Source organism: Cryptotermes secundus, unplaced genomic scaffold, assembly GCF_002891405.2.
Source record: "Cryptotermes secundus unplaced genomic scaffold, Csec_1.0 scaffold62, whole genome shotgun sequence".
NCBI classification, from domain to species: domain Eukaryota; kingdom Metazoa; phylum Arthropoda; class Insecta; order Blattodea; family Kalotermitidae; genus Cryptotermes; species Cryptotermes secundus.
In genome coordinates this window covers 1,649,183-1,670,485 of record NW_019727786.1, presented here as the reverse complement: position 1 = coordinate 1,670,485, position 21,303 = coordinate 1,649,183, and the positions used below count along the sequence as shown (strand labels likewise).

Sequence of the window (21,303 nt, the reverse complement as noted above, 5' to 3'; positions counted from 1 at the left end):
GCGTTTTGTGTTATCAAAGTACAGTAAATTATAACGAAAGTTGTTGAAATTGTTTTAATTCATCACTGATCCCACATGTTTCGAAGTTTACAGTAGCATCTTCAGGGTACATACTTAGTAATACAAAATAAACTATGTTAAGGTAATGTTCCATGATTGTATATAATTTTAGAAGTTTCGAGAGTTTTTCATAAAACAGTTTTGCATATAAAATACAACCATGCATTACTGACAAGGTATATGAAACACGCGTCGTTGAATTGCTTACATGAGTTATAATATGCATTGTTCGTAACGTGTGGTGTTGTTTTATATGTAAGGATGTTCTATGAAAAACTTTTAAAACCTTCGAAAATTTTCTGAAATGGCGTACAGTAATTTTGTACCACCTCCTATGTTCGGTCGGTCCCTTGTCACCACAGCATGGCGCGTCCTCAAGTTGCGGATGGAGGGACAGGCTCCAGATGCGAATATACAGAATAAGCATTCGCGTAGAGCTGACAAGGGGCGGTCATTCATCTTTGAGTTTGAGCTTGCGGTAACAGATTGAGAATGTTTGGGAACAGGGCGTTGAGGATAATATTTGGACCCAAGAGAGATGAAATGACCGGGGGTTACAGAAAACTGAACAGTGAGGAGCTTCGGAACTTGTAATCTTCTCCAAGTATAATTAGAATGATCAAGTCAAGGAGTCTGGGATGGGCAGGCAATGTATCACGCATGGAGTAGAAGTGGAATGCATATAGGATATTGGTGGGAAAATCAGATGGAAATAGGTCAGTAGGAAGACAAAGACGTAGGTGGGTGAACAATATTAAAATGGATCTTAGAGAAACAGGATGAGGTGGTATGGACTGGATTGATAGCTCAGGATACGGACCAGTTTAGGGCTCTTGTGAACACGGTAACGAACTTTCGGGTTCTTGAGCAGCTGCACAATTGGCGTTCTCTCCAAAAGGCTCATCTCCATGTAGTTAGTTACGTATGTACCCCCCCTCCCTCCCCAGGATGACATAAATGTGGAAGCATGTCGAGAAATTGTTGAATTTAAACCTGTTTCAAGAATATGTGTTGCAATTGACTGCCCTGTGGTAATACAAAAGATGTCATGTGGGAGTAAGTATGTAGCGTGGCAGCTGTGGAATTGTTGGAAAAGGCGAGATAAGAAAGGGAGCCTTTAAGAAAAGTGCACGAGAATGCAGTAATTGCAAAGAAGGAGACAGAAAGGTTTGGCAGATAGGAAAAACACACTAATTCGACATATGTAAATGCCCGATGTATGTTCTCGAAATCTAAGGCCACTTCCCCATTTCAGTATAACGCCCCCGTACTCTGATCCATTCGTCACGATGCAGAAACCGCAGGGATCGTCATGGCGCTGTAGCCAACAGATGTGGCCACTACCTACAGTCTGAGAGATACTAATGGTGCATTTGATGAATAGTGCGCGTTTGGCGGTGGGGGTGGGGGAGGGTCTCTGGCAGCCCACACCGGCCCACACTGCTGGTAGGCAAAGTGGTGGAGCTAACAATTACGTTTGTTTCCTAAAACTGTCATTGTACGGTTGAACAAGACCGAGTTGTGTCGGTATAACTGTTGTATCTGCTGAGGAGATAAGAGTAATTTATTAATTCTGGAAGACCATAATTGTATCATACTAACCAGTAAATTTCGGAGAGTTTCATGAACGTAGGCCTAGGCCCACTGGGGCTATAGTGCCAAGGAAAAAAAACAGTATATTTGCTTCGAGATATTGGCATATGTTATATAGGCAGAATCATAATGGTATAATCATGAAATCATATTTGCAGGAAGTTCATCAAGAAAAATAGCTTACAGACGATACCTGGAGTTCAGTTCTCTGAAGTTGCATTTTGGTTACTATATAGTGGTCGAAATTGGCGAAAAGCGGATGAAGTCATGTGTTTCAGCAATGAAATCGGAAGAAGAGATCATGTAGATCAGATCGTGAGATATATGTGTTTGTGTTTATGTGCATGCGTGTGTCTATGTATGTGTGCGTATGTGTGTCTATATGTTAATGTCTGTGAGTCTGTGTATATGTGTGCACCCCCTCGTTGGTGTCGCCACCTTATCGTGGTGAGGGGGTTTGAGTATGCCAAGGACCCTGAGAGCTATGCCAGCGGTAGCGTAGCTACTGGCAGGGCCTCCCTTGCTGGACAGGTCAAAGGGTAGGCATCAGACGAAGAGGGACACCAAAAACCAAAAACTGATGCCGGAAGCAGCGTCATCAGCAGCGACTTGAAGCACAGAGCAAATGATGCTCGAGACGGTTCAAGTTCGTATAGCAACAGGCGTGACCAGAGTGGTTAGAACGGCTGTTGTACTGCGATGTGGAAAGAAAATGGAAAAAGTACCACATTTTCACTTTTCCTGGATAGTCTCTTTCCAAAAGCAGAGATACCATGTTTGCGAGATGTGTCCTCTGGAGACAAAACAAACCGGAGGGGCGGATAGAAGTGACCAGAAAATGAGGAAGAAGATACTGGATGACTTTGGGGATAGAAGAGGATATTTTTATTTGAAGGAGAAAACTTGTGACCACATTAAATGGAGGAACTGTTTTGGAAGAGACTGTGGACCTGTCGTCTGACAGATTACTGATGAATGAATATGTGTGCGTGTGTGTATGCATGTGCGTGTCTGTGAGTGTGTGTGTGTATGCACGTGCGTGCGTGTACTACTTTGCGTTGTGCAGACCAGTATCTTAAGTAATGCAATGAAACACAGCTCATTTGAAATTGTATATCGCCTGTGGTAAGCATACTTTCTGTGTTGTTTCCTCTGCAGGACACTGAAAACCCGTTTCATGATTCACAGTTACGAGATGCAATTTGCAGTTCGTTCTAAATACTAGAAAACTGGGGGATATGCGCATAGCATAATTCTGGCTCAATCTTCCTCTTTTTTATAATTATTTCGAGAACCTTATTTCTTACTTAGACATTTTTTTAGAATTTACAATATGTGTTTAAATCTTCTCTACAACATTGTTCNTCCTCCGAAACGTCGGTTAACACCACATATACACGGTGCAAAATCCCAGAAGACTGCTTTCTTCATTGTTCGAAACCTTTGTCTCTTCCGTAAACATTTAGGGGAGTCCATTCCAGACCCAAGCAGGAAGCCCTACATGTCTTCATTTAAACCGTCCGTTATTAGTTAATTTTCACAAAAATCGCAATATGTCAACAATTTTTTGTAGAATTCAACAATGTGAAATTCAGTGGAGATTCATTCAGCTGTTCCTAAGCTCCTACACATTTGGAAGAGAGAGACGACAAAGCTGATATGCACATTTTAATTACGTTTCGTTTTCAGCACGCCAGAAACTTATGCCTAACTGGTGTCAAGTTGCCTGGTACGTCAAGCTGACTATAGCTGGCCCCTCTCTGTCTAATTGCGGCGCCTTTACGTGATGCAGGCGTCCGAATGGAGCGCGATGCCACGGCCCTCGCTTCCACACGAGTGGATCAGGGAATGATCGCGCGCTGTGGTACAAATGCCAGCCAGTTAATTATCTCCATAGATGCGCTTAACCACACAGCTTACCCGCTGTGTTTATTGTACGCTATAAAATAATATACCCCTGGAGTGTCGCGTACTGAAGTGTGAACTCGTATTAATCATATGATTCATGCCATTCGCTTCATAAACGTTCAATCTAATTCACTTTAAAAATGACGGCATTGCTCTCATTTACGTTACGCGAATACAAAGCCGCAAGAACACGGGATACAGTGTCCTAAGTCATGTTACGCAGGACAGTCAACTGAAGTTACGCAAGACACTCTGTATGCTTCTCTCTTTTGGAAGAAAAATGTAATCGTTTTGACATATTACATACATCTACTGCCGATCACAGTGGCACGAACGCTCCCACTCAAGGCATGATGTTTGTGTGTGCGTTTGTTCTGTGTTTGTATTGTCCTGTGTGTAGGTAGGAGCCTTGCGACGGGCTGATCACTGGCCCAAGGAGTCCTACCGACCGTGTAAGAATGACTACGAAACTGAAGAAGAGGCCAGGGCCCAACAAAGAGCTGTAGAGCCATTGATGAATGAATGGAAAAGCAATTAACAGGGATGTGGAAGGAAGTGGCAGTGCTCTTATTTGAATTACTATCCCAGACATTATAAGGGGACTGAGGAAAACGACGAAGATCCTGGGTCCGTCTAGTCGTCTCGAGCGATATTGGAATGGGGCTCCTCAAGAACACAAGACAGAAACTAGATAGAAGGTTGATATGAAAATTCATCTTTGGTAAATTTTCGGATTAATCAATGACAGAAGTTGTGATCGAGTTCTGGAATTAAATGTTAGATCTTCTGGGATGTAGTGCCGTGTAGTTGTGAACACTGCAGTCTTAATTTTCACTACCCTCAGTACTGAAATCTGTGAAACATTTATATACTAACCGCTAGAGAAGACATGACAAATTATCATTCACGGCTTTGATGTCAATTCGTGCCGCTGCTATTGGTTAGAAATAAACATGAAAATACGATAAAATATGAAGATGTGTGTGCGTTATTATATTGTGTTATGTTATAATATTTTTGTTGTTATGCTTTGTCATTTTGCGTTGTACGAGTATTTTAGTTGGTAGAGTTTTTTGGTGATATCTCTTAATCACAATCAATTACAACAGCCAACAATAACTGACTGCCTAAGACTTAATCACAACAGCTCACAATAACTGACTGCCTAAGACTTAATCACAACAACAACACCTTACAATAACTGAGTGCCTAAGACTTAATCACAACATCTCACAATAACTGACTGCCTAAGACTTAATCACAACAACAACAGCTCACAATAACTGAGTACCTAAGACTTAGTCACAGCAACAACAGCTCACAATAACTGAGTGCCTAAGACTTAATCACAGCAACAACAGCTCACAATAACTGAGTGCATAAGACTTAATCACAACAACAACAACAACAGCTCTCAATAACTGACTGCCTAAGACTTAATCACAACAACAACAGCTCACAATAACTGAGTGCCTAAGACTTAATCACAGCAACAACGGCACACAATAACCGACTGCCTAAGACTTAATCACAACAACAACAACAGCTCACAATAACTGACTGCATAAGACTTAATCACAACAACAACAGCTCACAATAACTGACTGCCTAAGACTTGCTCCATTCTGGCCGAACTACTACTGTCTTATATAAGATTTGAGGTTTTCACGGCGGTGACTATGAAGAAAACAGTCTTCTGGGATGTGGCACCGTGTAGATGTGGTGTTAATCGACGTTTCGGAGGAACATCTACTACTGTCTTCTCTTCTAGTCTTTCTTCTACCGTGACTGACTTGGTTCAGAGTTACAAATGACTGCGTTCTGATCTGAACGGCCGCTTGTATAGCCTAGCGGTATCCTAGGAAAATGTCTGTTGCTCGCCCGTGTCCATGGACACGTTTGTTGCTTCCGCGTCAACGGTCTGGTTTCCAAGAGTGTACAACTTTCTTTGCATATCCATGGACACGTCTGTTTAACACCCAGCCATGGTTTGTGTCCAAGTCTTATCTTTGCGGACACGCGTTTGCCAATTCGTTCCCTAGAAACGGCCTACATGTCAGAAGATGATTTGATACCATAATGTCTGTGGTAGTGAAATCCTAGGATTCAACACAACTAACACCAAAGCTGGATGCAATTCTGAACCAGTTTAATGTAGCCGATATCCTCATTCGGTTTCTACAAGATTCATCTCGGTGTTCCCCTCATTTTAACCCTTATCTGTGTTATCGTAAATGCACTGAAAATTGGAGTTCTGTCTTCTGGGATTTAACGCCGTATAGTCCGTTGGAAATAAGGCTACGTTTCGGAGGAACGCGTCGACTTCATCTTCAGGTTTAAAGAGTAAGCCAAGCATGAGAGAAACAGCCGGCTCTGCATCATGCTAGTTTCTTGCTTCACATATTCTTCAATCCTGAAGATGGAGGCGAATTTTTCCTCCGAAATATCACTTGAATTTTGCAACGTATTACACGGCGTTATATCAAAGACGACAGAACTGTTCCTAGCCACCGCTGTGAAAACCTAAAAAGAAAGTAAGTTGGTCGTACGTTTCTCGCTTATGGCCTTGTAAACTTATTTAGAGTAAGCTCTGTAACAGGAAAGTACGTAGGCAAGAGGAGAGTGCAGTTTTCCTCTCGTGAGCTGTGCAGCAAATTGACAGGTGTGATGTTGGGCCCATATACTGAGCATGTGGCTGTGTTTGTGTTTCAGGTCGTGGAGAAGGACAAAGCTGCGGGGGGAGATAGCAGTAAACTTGGCGGTTGTGAGAAGCGGAAGGCCGAAGATGGGGAGCCTAACAAGGATCTTAAAAAGGTGGGTGCTAAAGCTTTATTGAGTTGCAACGAAATTTACCTTCAGTACTCATAAAGGTAAAAGCAGATGAAGTGGGCCCTACAGTGGAGGTACACCTTAAGGTTGTACCAATTCACCTCCGGTAAAAGGGCCCAATTACAATTTGAATGGAACCTGGGTGTACTTCAGAGCTCTTCCTGGTGTGGTAAAATGGCGAAGCTATCCCTGTAACAGGCCGTGAAGGCTCATAGAGTTGTGAGACGTAGAGGCTCCCACATTTTTCTAAGACAGTCGGCTCATAGATGGCGGTGAGGTTGTCAGCCTTATGCTCCGGCCGCCCTTTACCCTCAGAAATATTTTTGGTACTCATTTCTGTTAGAGGCTGTGTCGACCCCAGGGTCATAGTGCGGTTGGAAGGATTAGGTAAATTGAAAAAAAAAAATCCAATGACTTCATTGGGAATCGAACCCGCGATCTTCCGGCTTGTACACTAGTGCCTCATTACATTTTGGTCCATAACGGCTCACTGCAGCTCATTGCGTTGCAGTTGCCTGTTGTTTGAGGAAAATTGCATATACATTAATGGATTGTTTCTCATAAATTGCATATATACTAATGCATATTCAATGCAAAATGAGCAATGCCGGCATAATCACAGTACAGTGAATTAGTCATGACCACGCACCTTAGAGGTTGTCAGCCGCTGTCTTAGTTGAGGTTTAATTCGAGCTTTGATGATGTCTGAAATCGACTCAACGCACAGGAAGCTTTCAGTTGCAACAAATTGTGTTTCTGAATCCGATCCATATGAAACGAAGGAAAAGAACAGTTGCACGTATATGCCACTTACCAGTTGCAGAATCACTGCTTCACGTCAGCTGTATCGGTTCTAGAAGGTTTGGCTTGTAAAAGACACACGAAGAACATAAGGGTGGATGGATGATATTGTGCAATCTAAGTGTGGTGTATTCCATTTGCATAGTAATCCCGTATCTTCAAATGTTTCCATAAAAATCATATGAACACGTATGCTTTATGTCAGATTAAGTTTTCGTACTCGTGTGATTTGACACCGTTACTATTCTGCCAATTGCCCTGTGTTCACAGATCCTAACACAGTACTGAACGACTCTTAACACCGTGTTGACAGTTTCTAACACTGTGCTAACAGACTGACACTGTACTGAGCGACTCTTAACACTGTGTTCACGAAGTAACACTGTACTGAGCGACTCTTAACACTGTGTTCACAAACTAACATTTTACTGACCGACTCTTAACACTGTGTTGACACCTTCTAACACTGTACTGACAGACTCTTTAACACTGCCGACACATTGTAACACTTTATTGATAGTACAATGTGTGAAGTATGTATGAAGAATGCTTTCATTATATCTCAGTTCCTGAACACTTAATTAAGGCACTGGTATTTTTCGCAGGTAGTACACTGACGTGTCTAGTAGGTCACGAAACTCATAACGGTCCTGGCTGCTAATCGTCTTTCTAATTACACGCTTATTTTCACGCATTAATTAATGTTGAGTGGGCCGTTGGTGTACGTAATTGAATTCTGCTACGAATAAGGCTGCAGGCTAGTAACAAGTAAATGAGATGATCTTATTGTTGGCGCGTGATCAGCAGCCCAGAGAGAACTTGTACTCCAGCCTGGGGTACAGTGACATCCCGGAAGTGCTCTTCGTTAATTAGTGACGCTCAGGCCTCGTGTTTATGCCGATCACAGTGGCAGTACGGTCTAAGGCATGATCTGTGTTCACCCGCTCGAAGACTGGGATCGTGGGTTCGAATCCCACTCAAGGCATGCATGTCTATTTGCGTTTATTCTGTGTTTGTGTCGTTTTCTGTGTGTAGGTAGAGGCCTTGCGACGGACTGATCCCACGTCCTGGAGTCACACCGACTGTGTATACGATTAAGAAACTGAAAAAGCGGCCAAGTTCCAACAAATGACTTTAGAGTCATAGATTTTTTATTTTATTTTCTTTATTCCTAGTGGGGTGGCACTAAGTCGCTTGTACTGCGGCCACTTCTGCCCTATTGTACCATCCCCAGATGATAGGTGAGGGTGATTGTGGAGCAATTGGTAGAATGAAGATTTGGCAGGGGAAACCGAAGTACTCGGCGAAAACCTTCCCCAGCGCCACTTTGTCCACCACAAACCCCACGTGACCAGACCCGGTATCGAAGCCGGACCGCCGCGATGGGAAGCCAGCGACTAACCGCTTGAGCTATGGCGCGGCGATTAGAGTCATAGATAGACAGGTAGACCTCGTGTTGATAGCGCTAATCAACGGTGTATAATCTGGGCAGTGATTTTCATGGCGCTGCCCTTCTCGCTGTACCTTAAACCCGGCGAGACCTGTTAACTCTTCTAGAGAGCACCAGATGTTGAGCTCTGAAAACATTCGTGCAAGTATGGGTGGGTCCTTCCTCCGCTGCTTTGTAAGGTCGCACGTCTTCGGATCTGCCACATTCCCTTGACACAAGAATGTGAGTGGCGTCAGTTTGTACGTTGTCCTGTGAGGAACATCTTACTGCACCGCACTGTCTTCACAGTTCCGATTTCTGTGTGCTCCACACCCGCGGCGCGTTGCGTTGCATCTTCTGGAAGCGATTGTCGTAGTGTGTCAAATGTTTTTGCATTCTTTTACTGTATTGCCCTCTCTGTGTCTATTTAACGAACTGATGTTTTGTAGCATTTTGAATTACTATCAGCTGTACCCTCGTTCCCAACTTTTTACAGCCTGAATTCGTTTTTATGGCTTCGTTAAACTGTTGTGCATATAATGCATTTGTAGCTTCTGATTTTATCGTGTGACCCATTTGCAGTGATATATATATATATATATATATTCTATCGTCTAACCCATTTACAGCAACACGTATCAATTTCGCACTTGTCGTGTCGTGGGTTTTAATTTCTTTTTTCTTTTTTTATGCAGTGGCACATGCGCTCAAGGCTAATGCTACTGTACACACACCTGCGTCGGACCCAGAAACCCGAACAGTGGTCATATTTGGTAGAGGTCATCCGATCCTTCCCTTTCCCTCGTGTTTCTTTGTCTTTTGAGCCTTCCATCGGCGAATTGATGCATTTTTTTAATTAAAGGCTCTACGGTGATGTTTTATTTATTGACACGAACACTACTTTTTTTTTCCTTGGCACTACAGCCCAAGTGGGCCTAGGCCTACCTCCATGAACTTCTCCGTTCACTTCGGTTTGAACACTACTTATATCATTAAATTTTCCATTTGTTGTAAGTTTTTTTAGGGATACCTTTTGCTTCACTAATCCAGATTAGCGTGGGTTTACTTCTATAACGCAACGAGATGATTTATATGATGCGATTTTGTGTGCTGGTTACGTTAACAAACTGCTTCTAAGTATTTCAGTAATACAGAGTTCGGATAAAAAGTAGTGGCTACACCTCTATAGTTCTGAAATGACTTAATTATCTGAAGTAAACACACTTACATTCCTTCGATATAATCGCTCCCCCCCCCCATTTATACCACAGTCTGCCAAATCTGTGGAAGGCGTCGTACACCATCAGCGCGTCCACTTCTGTTGATGTTCAGCAATGACCGCCCTACAGCTCGAATAATCTCCTCTCTTGTGTTGTAACGTGTCCCTCGTAGTGGTTCTTTCATTTTGGCAAAGAGATCATAATCGCACGGACTCATATCGGTTGAGTATGGCGGATGTTGCAGTATCTCCCATTGCCAGCGGCGAAGGAGATCTTTGACAGCATCAGCTGTATGAGTCCTTGCATTGTCATGAAGGATGATGGGGTTCGTTGCCAACAAGTGTCGTCCCTTTCTCCTGAGCGCTGGACTAGGGTGATTACGCAGGAAATTGCAATAGTAGGCAGCGTTTACTGTCTGTCGTTGAGGTACAGTGTGGTGCGGTATCACTGCATCAATGTCATATGCCACAATGAAGGACGCCTTCACATTACTCTGTGTAGGGCGCACTTTCTTTGGACGAGGAGAGCCAGGATGCTTCCATTCATTTGATTGTCGATTCGAACTTCATGGAAAGTACACGTTACCGTGTACTGATACGGAGGACCAAACAGCTTTCTCGGAAACTTCTTGTGTTGTTCCCCACGCCAAACCCTGTCTAGATCCTCTAATCCTTTGCAGGATCAATTCATCTAGATAAAGTATGTGGCATTTGAGATTGTCAGATCGTTGATCATAACGTGAACAATCTCCTGGGTTGCTGGTTTCTTCCTTGGTTTACTAGTCGTCCCTGAAGATGGAGGGATATTTCACTCGAAACGTAAACTTCTACCGAACTGCATGGCGTTACAACCCATAAGATAAAACGCTTCATAATAACCGGTGTGAAAACCTCAAATACTACAATATTAATCGGTAATTAATTAGAAATTCAGTTCACTGTATGGGTTCTATTCATTCTGAAAATAGAAAAGTACATTAGATTTTGCCCCCCTTTTTCGGCAAGTTGTAGGTTCAGGATTACTGGGCTTTTGGACTTTTTCCATCATCCGGAATTCTAGGTACTATAGGACACTCTAGGTAATAGAGGACGCGACGTTTCGGAAACTGGATATTTCCCTCTTCAGGTGAGAAAGGAAGACACCTACTCAGTTGGGCCTCTTAGAAAGAGCTAATCTCAATCACTGGACCTTTCTAAGGGGCCCAACTGAGTAAGTGTCCTCTATTACCTGAAATTCCGGACGATGGAAAAAGTCCAAAAACGCATTAATTCTGTGTGTCATCCACCATCGTCAGAACCCTTTAGAAGAGGCTGTACAAACCTCTGGTACAAGCGGTTCCGCGTACAGAAAAAAATGAGTAACTTCGGCAATTTTTAAAAAAGTACTTGCAGTGCGTATTAGCAGGTAAAATTTTGACGGTGGATTTTGTTGTGTGTACTCTTGCAGTGAAAAAAAAAAATCAGGGCAGGTTTCGACATGTCGGATCGGACCATTCCCATGTAAGTTGTACGTATGTTATAGGCGTGAAATAGTTGTAGGTACTGAAATTGTGGGCTGTACAGACCGATATGTGGGCGTTACCTTACCAGTGCGACTTTGTTTTGTATGCAGAGGGAAAGGACGTATAAAAATAATAGCCTGCTGAAATGATATACTAAATCAAAATAAATGTTTATGGCAGTGTGTGAAGCCGGCGTGTTGTGCTGCAACCTGAAAAATATGTCAAATGCGTCGCCCCGCATTCGATAAATCCTTTGATAACGTCACACCTTGCAGTGTAATGGCTTCCAGTATATCCGAGATATTGCCTTTAGAGGGAGACACATAGTGCCAGAAGGCTGGAAGCTTCTGAAGAAGTTACTTCCCTGGAATAATTCATGATGTTGGCAACTCCGACAAAAGAAGAATGCATACACGGATGAAAAGAGGGAGGCCAAATTCCTTTCTGTCGCCTTTCATTATTCAAACACGTATGTGGCGAATCTGGTTCCCTTTATTGTGCTTTCCCTTGCGTCCGAGTTTTCGTGTTATTACAATATTTATAAATGTTAGATTTGAGATTCTTACAGCAGTGACCATGGAGAGTTACTGTCATATGAGGCCTGACTTCGTGTAGTCCGGTAGAAATTTTCTCCTCTATCTGCTGCATGCTTCTTTTCTCTTGTCTTCTTAGCTTATTCTTTGCCACAGAGGAAGAAGGTACTATGTTTTTCCTGACCGTCGTTGAAATTTTACAGTACTACACGGTATAACGCCTCAACGTTTGTAAAGTTTACAGTCTACGTAGAGCAAGTGAAATATAAATCCTTGATATCACTGCGCCTGTCACACATACACGTATTATCGCTTTCGCTCAGCTTTTCTCCCTGAAATAGTACACACATTTCTCATCTTTCTCATTCCATCTACACGTCCCGCCTCTCATAAACGCTTTGATGTAGTCATCCAATGAATGTTTTCTGAATATTACAATCAGAGAGTGAGGGGCAACTGAGAGACCTGACATACGACGTGCGAAATCGTATTTAAATAGGAATATAGAAATGCAAAGACAATTCTGGGGGGAACTGTAGCAGTCGTTCTCAGAATTAAGCACAGATCTACCCATAACTTCTTAGTGATTGAAAATTTGATTTATTACCGTCGTTCTCAACCATCTAAACTTCTTTAGTCACTCTCAAAACCTCCGTTAGGTATGGACGCTATATACTCATAGTGAGGTTATGTTAGAGAGGGGTGAAGACAGCCGGACGTGTATTATAATACCATATTTCAATCCGTCATCGTTGTTCTTTGTAAAAGGGCCACTGCAAAAACAAGCGGCTGAGTAAAGTATTAATTCATTCTTATATATTTAAAAACACTGTATCAGTTGCAGAATAGATTTTGATTTTGAATTATGGTCTCCGGAAGATGTGGAAGTTGTGAAGTAGGCATTCTTCTACAGGGACAGGAAACGCGTTAAAATAACAGAGGACCAGGTCTCCTAGGTTGGAAACAAAGATTTCCAAATATGATCTCGAAGGTCTAATCACTACAACAACGTTCGGTAATAAGGTTAAGTGTAATAATTAATTCAAGGCCTGACGAAACAGAATTTGCAAGATACACCGGGCCCTGGTTGTGCCTGGTTGCAGTGCAGCCTCTCTGCTTTCCCTTGTTACTCTTCCTTAGAGGCAGACGCCAGTTTAGAATTGATTCCAGATTGCCTAATAGACTGATAGACGCTCACTAGATTGGTTTCTTAGCCGGTCACTGTAGCCGAGCGGTCTAAGGCATGCACTGTCTTCGCTTGCTCGGAAGCCGAAATCGTGGGTTCGAATCCCACTCAGGGCATGGATGTTTGTGTGCGTTTTTCTGTGTTTGTCTACAGGTAGAGGCCTTGCGACGAGCTGATCACTCGACCAAGGAGTCCTACCATATGTGTAAGATCTAGAAAAACCGAAGTGAACGGAGTTCATGGAGGTAGGCCTAGGCTCACTGGGGCTGTAGTGCCAAGGAAAAAAAAAAGATTGGTTTCTTACGTGTGATAGGTCTGCCTATATTTTAGTACGATAAACGTTGTTTAGAAATCTGATGTTTCAGTTTGGGCGTCATATCAAGTGCGTTTTATATGAGATCAGTTCGAACGAAGATAAAAAATTCGTCGGTCAAGTTTCAGAGCAGATCCTCATGTCTCGTCGCTTCATAGATAAGGCATGGATACATACGGAGGGACGTATAAGCAGACACTATCATCCGAATAATGTGTTTTGTGTTATATCATTCAAAGGGTCCAAGGAAACAAAAAGATCAGTATTAATAGATAGTTACATCTCGAATGCCTTTTCTTTCCAGATCATACTCTGGCCTAATGTTTTAAGAAGGCAATGTTTGACTCATGCAAAAAGAACATCAAGAACTCATTTCGAATTTGATTGAATTGAAGCGCTTTGCTGGTTTGTCGCTGTTATCATGATTCTTACGTCCATGTTGGGTTACTTGTCTCAGCTTCAGTCTTGCAAGGGCTTTGTTCCTCAAGACGAAAGATTAATAGCTCTTACTGATAGCAGACCTTAGTCCTGCGGAGTCTGCTATTTATAACATCATATGACCATTGAGTGACATTTCTCAACAAAGAAAGCGTGTGCTGCTACACGTCTTCCAGAAATACAAACGTACAAAGGCGCCCTCTCGACATGATGTAGGAAGCAGCTCTTGTGACGTCGAGAAAGAAAGTATTGGCAATTTCCTCCACGTTGGATGACAGATGGCTGGCGGTTTTACCCACACTATTGTATTTTTACTGGAGGAAACTTTGTTCTGAAGGGTTTCCACGATGGTTCCGTCCACTAGCGAAAACGTCCCTGACCACATTTTCACCTAGTTTCTTGGGGTGGGGCGTGACTGAGTCCATGAGTCCACTTGGTACGTCGGCCACTATTTGGCCTGTTATACCAGTCCCGGATGACAGATGATGATGAGTATGGAGCGGTCAGTAGAATGAGAATTGGCAAGGGGAACCGAAGTACTTTTAGAAAACCTGCCCCAATGCCACCACTTTATCTACCACAAATCCCACATGGCTTCACCTGGGCTCGAACCGCCGCAGTGGGAAGCCGGCGGTTAACCGCCTAAGCTATGGCACGGCCACCTAAGAACGAAAACAGATCTATTTTCCGAAACGTCTTCTGCTCGAAATACTAGGTCACGCACATCCAGGAAGCGGAAACATTGTCGTGTTTGTATGTGTTCAGGGTATGATTTCTTACGTTGAAATCAACAAATAGTTAAATTTGATTTTTGAGAGAGATGTTCGAACACTGTTCTGTCAGCGATCTGAAATAGGAAATAAATTCAGGCTAATATATTGAAACGGTTAAGCGTAAAAACACGGATCGTGCGTTTCGTGTCAGTTCAACAATACATGCACATCCACTTGTTCCTCGATTGTACTGTTACGGGTAGAAGCCTCACGGTGGGGCGACCATCCGTTGCTGTCCACGGAGGTCTGTCGAATATCTGGGAACAAAGCTCGACGCCGTTAAATGAGTACTGGTAGACTCAGGAGGAGACTGACACATATAGAAAGAGGTTGATAAACAAATAGAATCTCTGTGTCTCTCCTCCTTTCGTTTCTTCCTTTTTGCTTCGTTGTTTCTTAGTTTCTGTTTATTTTTGTTAGCTTTTCCTTCTCAACACAGATGTCACTACTGGAATCAAGGTCTCCATGTGAATGTTTCGCGTCTTCCTCCGTATAACGCCAACATCCCGCGCATGTTAGATTGTCTGAACTTAAAGGTTTCGGTACGTTATGACACTTCATCAAGGGCTAAGAATATGTAGTATGGAATAAGGCAGGATTACAGTGATTAAAGACTAATGACGTAACACTAATAGGAGGACAGTGTTGCGCTCTGCGCCAAATATTATGCCAGTATTTCTGTAGCAAACTAAGTAAATACGCGAAGAACCAGGGCAAGCCGTTTTCGTCGGTTATCCGCCGAGACGTAGAAGTTGATGCATTTTGATGTGTAAAACATGTATTCAACTTTGCCATCCCGCTCGGTGAGTCTTTGTTACAACTTAAAAATAAATGTTTAGTTACGGTTAGTTAAATGTTTACTAGATCAAGAAATGTTTTGACTAATGGTGTTTCGCCTTGTAATTGAAACTTTTCAAGATAAATAACGGGCCATAACATTTGCAGCCTTCGTGCTACTATTATCCGGTTCGAATAGCTACCGAACTACATGTGTAGTATAAAGGATTCTGACAATGGTGTATAATACTCACAATTACTGGGGTTTCAGGCTTTGTCCATCGTCCGGTATTCTAGAAACTAGGAAACACAGCGTTTCGGAAACTGGCCCTGTTTCCGTCCTTAGGTGAGAGGTGGGAAGACACCTACTCTGTTGCGTACCTTGGAAAGAGCTAACCTCTCAAAGACACCTACTATGTTGCGTCCCTTAGAACGACCTAATCTCTCAAAGACACCGACTCTATTGGGTCCCTTAGAAAGAGCTACCTCAATCACTGCACCACTGACTCTTGTTAGCTCTTTCTTAGGGACCGAACAAAGTAGGTGTGTCTTCCCCTCACCTGAGGACGGAAACAAATCCAGTTTCCGAAACGTTGTGTTTTCTAGTTTCTAGAATACCAGACGATGGCCAAAGTCTGAAATCCCAGCAATTCTGAGTACCCAGCTACATACTATCCTGAATTCTTCTTGTACTGTGCCCGTTCGCCCTACCATACCCGCCAGCGGGTGCCTGCCGTAGGTACACTAAATGTTGCTCATTCAATACAGTAACTAGGCTGTGGGCTGGACTATCAAGGAATCGGTGTTCGATTCATTTAGCGGCACGCTTTCTCTTTTCCACCTCGTTTTTACCGGCTCTAGGGCGTACCCAGCATATCCACTGCGTGCTGGAGGATCTCCTCCGGTGTAAAAGCGGCTGGGACGTGAAGCTGTCTATTCAAATGCATCTGTTATCGAGACAGAAGTGCGTGAAGCGCTACATCCATTCTCCCAAAACGTTTTCCTGGCTCGCTGCATAATTAAGCACAGGAACAGCTCTGCCTTCATTAAACAGTCATTAGGCCAATGAAATTCGTGTTCCTGATTGTAATGAAAGAATCTGTGTAGGGGGCGGGGGCGTAAAGTAAAAGCGATCGCGGGCGACTGGCATTCAGGAATTTCTAGGCTCATTGCGACAAACGTAGCTGGTAAACAGGAATGCTTTACCACAGTGTTTCCGGGAGAGCACAAGGAGCAGAGAGGGACTGGTCGTGGTCACAGCTACAGTCCCTGGTAGGGAGTAATTCCGCATGACGCTCAGAGCGGTCACCGCAATTATTTATTTAGAGACGCTGTCAGTAGTCCAGATTACGTGACGTCAAACATCGGGACGATTTATGGGCGATATTTGGGAAGAATGCGGAAGGGAGCCGTCATGGCCTATTCATGAGACTGTCCCGAATTCGCATGGAGGAACTGAAGGAAACCATGAAAGAATATTGAAGATATTCTGTGTCCAGGCCCGCGAATACAAGTCGGAAGCTACTTGCTTGGTTAATGCAGTCAGCTTCAACCGCTAGTGATAAGTGAGTGCAAAGATTAATGCAGAGTGCCGTGATAGTTGGTATAGCAGTGGCTGGATTATGAATTGCCGAGAAGAGTGTGGCTTAGCGAAACAAACTATGCCTCACGTTAGGAGAGGCTCAGGCTGGATAATCTGCTAATCTCGCAAATTGCCCATGTAGTCGTAACTATCGAGTTTTTACTGTGCCTGGTGAATGTAAACCCGTACGTAATCAACGCTGAAGAGTGAAGTCTTGAGAAGCCTATTTTCCAGTACTTGGAATGTATACTTAGCTTCCATTTGTTCTCTCTTTGTACCTTAATTGGTACTTCGATGTATGTTGGAAGTAGTAACATTTTTTACGTCTTTCATAGCCTGCCTCCTGTTCTCTGTCATTCAAGAAAAATATAAATCGTACAGTCAGCGCAACAAATTATTGAAACCGAGACGAACTAGATACCACAATACAAATACAGTAAAACTTGGTTATAGCAACATCGGTTTCTGCGACACCTTGTCTATTGCGTCAAATATTCAATGGTACGAACTAATTCCTCATAAAGCAACTGTTTTTATACCTTGCTTAGTACGACATGCACAAATGCATCAACCTCGTATGTAACGTCATTTTCATTCCTGAATTTCTCTGATATCGTGGGAAAGTTCGATGTGTCTGCCCACCCTCACTTTCTCTACTTGCTGACGTGACTGTCCTGGAAGAATACGACCGCGGGCTGCAAGAGGAGCGTGGGTTTTATGCGAAAACAAGGGTGTGGGGTGGGACTGCGTGAATAGTGCAAGATGACCCGGCAGGTTGTTAACTGCATTTCTTTCCTATAATCTCGTCTAACAGGACCTCACATTGTCTGCTTACCCTACAGTGTTCCTACCTAAACCCAGAGAAGTGCAGTAGCGAAAACATGGCGATGAAAAGGAAAGTTTTAAGCATTGAAGAGAAAGTTAAAGTGATTCGTGAAATAGAAAATGGAAGGAAAAAAGCTGATGTATGCCGCGAATTTGGTTTGGTGAATTCTACAGTACAAACTATATGGAGAATCCATATTAATTCCACGTTAATGTTACGTTAGTCTGTACTTAACTACGTATTTCACTAAAAAAAATGCAACATTTTAACTCGGGTTTTGGTAGATTTCTACGTGACTAACATAAGGCTACTGTGGAAGTGCCCATTTCGGTTACAACGACATTCGTTTATAACGACACTATTTTTAGGTCCCCTTGATGACGTTATAACCAAGTTCTACTGTATTATGTGTTTGGACATTCTCCATCGTCCTGTCTTTGTCTAAAACACCATTCTGTTTATTTTCCAAAACACAGCTTTTCGGAGACTGGATTCTGCCTCCATCTTCAGGTAAAACTTACTGAGCTAGTCCCCAACTCCGGACATCTGCGAGAGCTGAGACAAAACATTAAAATATTACAAACTGTACACGTATGAAGCCTTGCACCAGAGAACTATCACGACAGAAATCATCACTGGAGAGAAGCAACACTTCTTATGGTACCAACACAGAAAAAAATTCACTTAGTCTCTACTTGACTGAGTTGTAGCTTTTTGACTTCTGCTCTTATAATGGGGCTCTAAATTTGGGAGAGATGTCCAGACTGAGTTGACTGATCGGATGGTCCAGCAGAGACGTGGGCTGATTCCTTGTATTTCCTGTATGTGGCACTGCAGTATCAACGCTCGTTAATTGTGTAGATATTAATATAGATGCATATTTTATTCGACCAAAATTTGAATTAAGTATTATGATATTATAAAACCTATTAATGCAAAATATGGATCTATATTAATGCGTTCATATATTCAAAACTTATCACTGTTGTTTTATGTGTGCCTGAAGATGACCTAAAGAAATGTCAAAACATGAAGCATTAACATCTGCACAAATAAACGAATGTTGATACGGTAGCATCTAGTTCGTCTCGGTTTCAATAATTTGTTGTGTTGACTGTCCCATCTATATTTTGATGTCTTTCTTTAGTTTTATTAATGACACCATCTACCAGGATTTGTTATAAATTTTTGAAATAAAAAGTCTATATATATATATACACTCGTTAATTTTGACTTTATCTAATCTGTATTGAATTACAGTTTAAAAGCAGAGAATACATAGTAAAGTTATCTTGAATATAATGCTGTGCTGGCATATCGAAATATTAAGAAGAATTGCCTACCCGCCCTCCTGTGATCATAGATGCTTTATGTGAACTTTGTTTAAGGCTACTTTCGAACCTGTACGTTTTTCTTAATGACACCATTTCGATGGTTAATGTTGCGAAACAAATCCCGAGGTTTCGAACAGAAAGTTGTTTTATGGGCTGTATTTATATCCGAACGTTTTACACATAAACAAAGAATTCATCTCGAAGGGGCAAAGTAGCAACGCTTTTTTAATGTTGTAGCTTTCTTCATTTATCCATTCATTTAGCTCGTAATTTGTGTCTCTTTCCATTTATTGATGTGCCTATTTAAATATATTGTGACGAATGTACCCATTGCTAGACAAAGACTTCGGTAAACACATTCCCGCTCAAGTAAACTCGCTTCTGTTTGCTAGGCAACGGATCACTAAACACACCTAAACAATAGAGGCTGTGTTTTTTGCATGGCCCGTGCGAAATGGTTATAAGGAAATGTTGAACAATAGAGAACGGTAGTAGTTGTCGAGTTCGAGACGCCAGCCTGTCGGCAGATGAGTTTGGAATTGAATTGAGTTAGCAGTTGCAGAATAATTGCAAGAAGGGAACTAGACCGCGAGAAAAAGACTTCATGTGTGATTTGAAGAGACAGTGAAAGTGTAATAAATCCGTTGCCAGGATATGACTAGTGACGACTGAGGATCATGGTGCGTGTATAACGGTGAATTGCGAAGTATGTAAATCAGCGATAGCGTTTAATTGCCTTAGTTACTAGCACTGTGTATAAGGTGTCAATAAATACAATTCACCTATCCAAACCCCGTCTTATAAGTCACGTGTATATGTATATTAATAGGATGTTTATCTCTACATTGATTTGTCTGTTTATTATATCGGTATAATGATTTGCTATGAGTTGGACGGTCCAGCTTAGGTTCCCGACAAGGAATCTTTCATTTCATCCTCATTCCAAGGTTGGCGGTGGTGTCCACACGGTCTTCTTCTCAGCCAGTAGCAGGGTGCGAAAGTGAAGCGACCGGAGCTTCAAAGTGTGTGTTACCAATGTTAAGAATGGGTGGAGCATTACCTCCAAGGCCCCCTATATCGTTCGTACATGATGAAACATGAACACTGAGAAAGTATGTTTCGGTATATCGTGCAGCCTGTTTCTTTGTGTAGTTACATAATTATTGGCCGATTTGTCAGTTTATTTAAGTTGCGTATTTATTTTTTGTAAGTAGGTACTCAGTATATTTGTGTTTTAGTTTATTCTTATATATGTGTGCATTTTACGAGTTTTTGGACTTAAGACAGGGGAATTAACATGAGCCTGGTGATTAGTACTGCAAAACGAGGAGCTTCGTGATTTGCAGTCGTCATCAAATACTGCTGAGATGACGCAATAAAGGATGAGATGGGCCCGGGCTTTTTTCACGAAAACAAAATCATGTTCGAAAGAAGGGAAGAATCCATTTTGAAACCTAGGTGTAGATTTTCTGAGAAGTAGTGGGTCTGAAACTGGTTCCACTCAACCTCTTGAGGATAATTGAGGTGCTATTTCAAGGAAATAGCGGCTCCGATCTAGAAAACCGAAATTAACGGCCGTTGGGATTTGTTGAGCTGACCACGTGACACCCTCTATCTGCTAAAGTTGGCACTTAACTTCGGCGGTCCCTCGGTCGGTATAGTTCGCTTACGGACTACAGGCCACGGAATTTGTCTTTTGTTTAGGCGTAGATATGAGTATAATATTAAAGTTTTATGTTTTAAAGAATGCCTGTCTCAGGACGAGGTCTTGTGGCAGGTTCTTGTGACTTGTGGAAACGTAATGGTCCTGTGGGCTGTTTAGCTGAGCAACTAGCGGTTTCATAAGAAGGTTCCCCTCCTAGAGTAGGTGGAAACGGAGAATCCGGAGCAGGCGAAGTCTGTATTTACGATGTGTTCGTAACTTCTTGCATGCGGGCTTTACCGTCGGATTCATTGATTAACATTAAAACTAAATTCGTTATTTGTTAAAATTTAGAGTGACCCCTATATTTCTTGGAAAACGCGATTAAGGGGAACAGACACAGTGTTGTCACATCACTTTCAACTTTAATTTCGTTTTCCGCCGAAATTATGCGTCGGTTAAAATTTTATAAAAACACATTTTCAATGCCCGTCAGTGGATTGCTTGATGGAATTTCCGGACATCTCGTGCGTGCTATACAGGCCTATATTGACTTTT

At 42.4% G+C, this 21,303-nt stretch overlaps 1 protein-coding gene across 3 annotated transcripts in view; it reads left to right on the top strand.

Moving 5' to 3' along the window:
- The window catches only part of LOC111864921 (uncharacterized protein C18B11.02c), a 702,662-nt gene that overhangs the window by 303,608 nt on the left and 377,751 nt on the right, over nucleotides 1-21,303 (top strand). For all 3 annotated transcript variants that reach the window (XM_033751616.1, XM_023852540.1, XM_033751617.1), the window contains one exon: nucleotides 6,274-6,375. In XM_033751616.1, coding sequence (XP_033607507.1) covers nucleotides 6,274-6,375 — 102 coding nt within the window. The remainder of the gene's footprint in view (nucleotides 1-6,273; nucleotides 6,376-21,303) is intronic.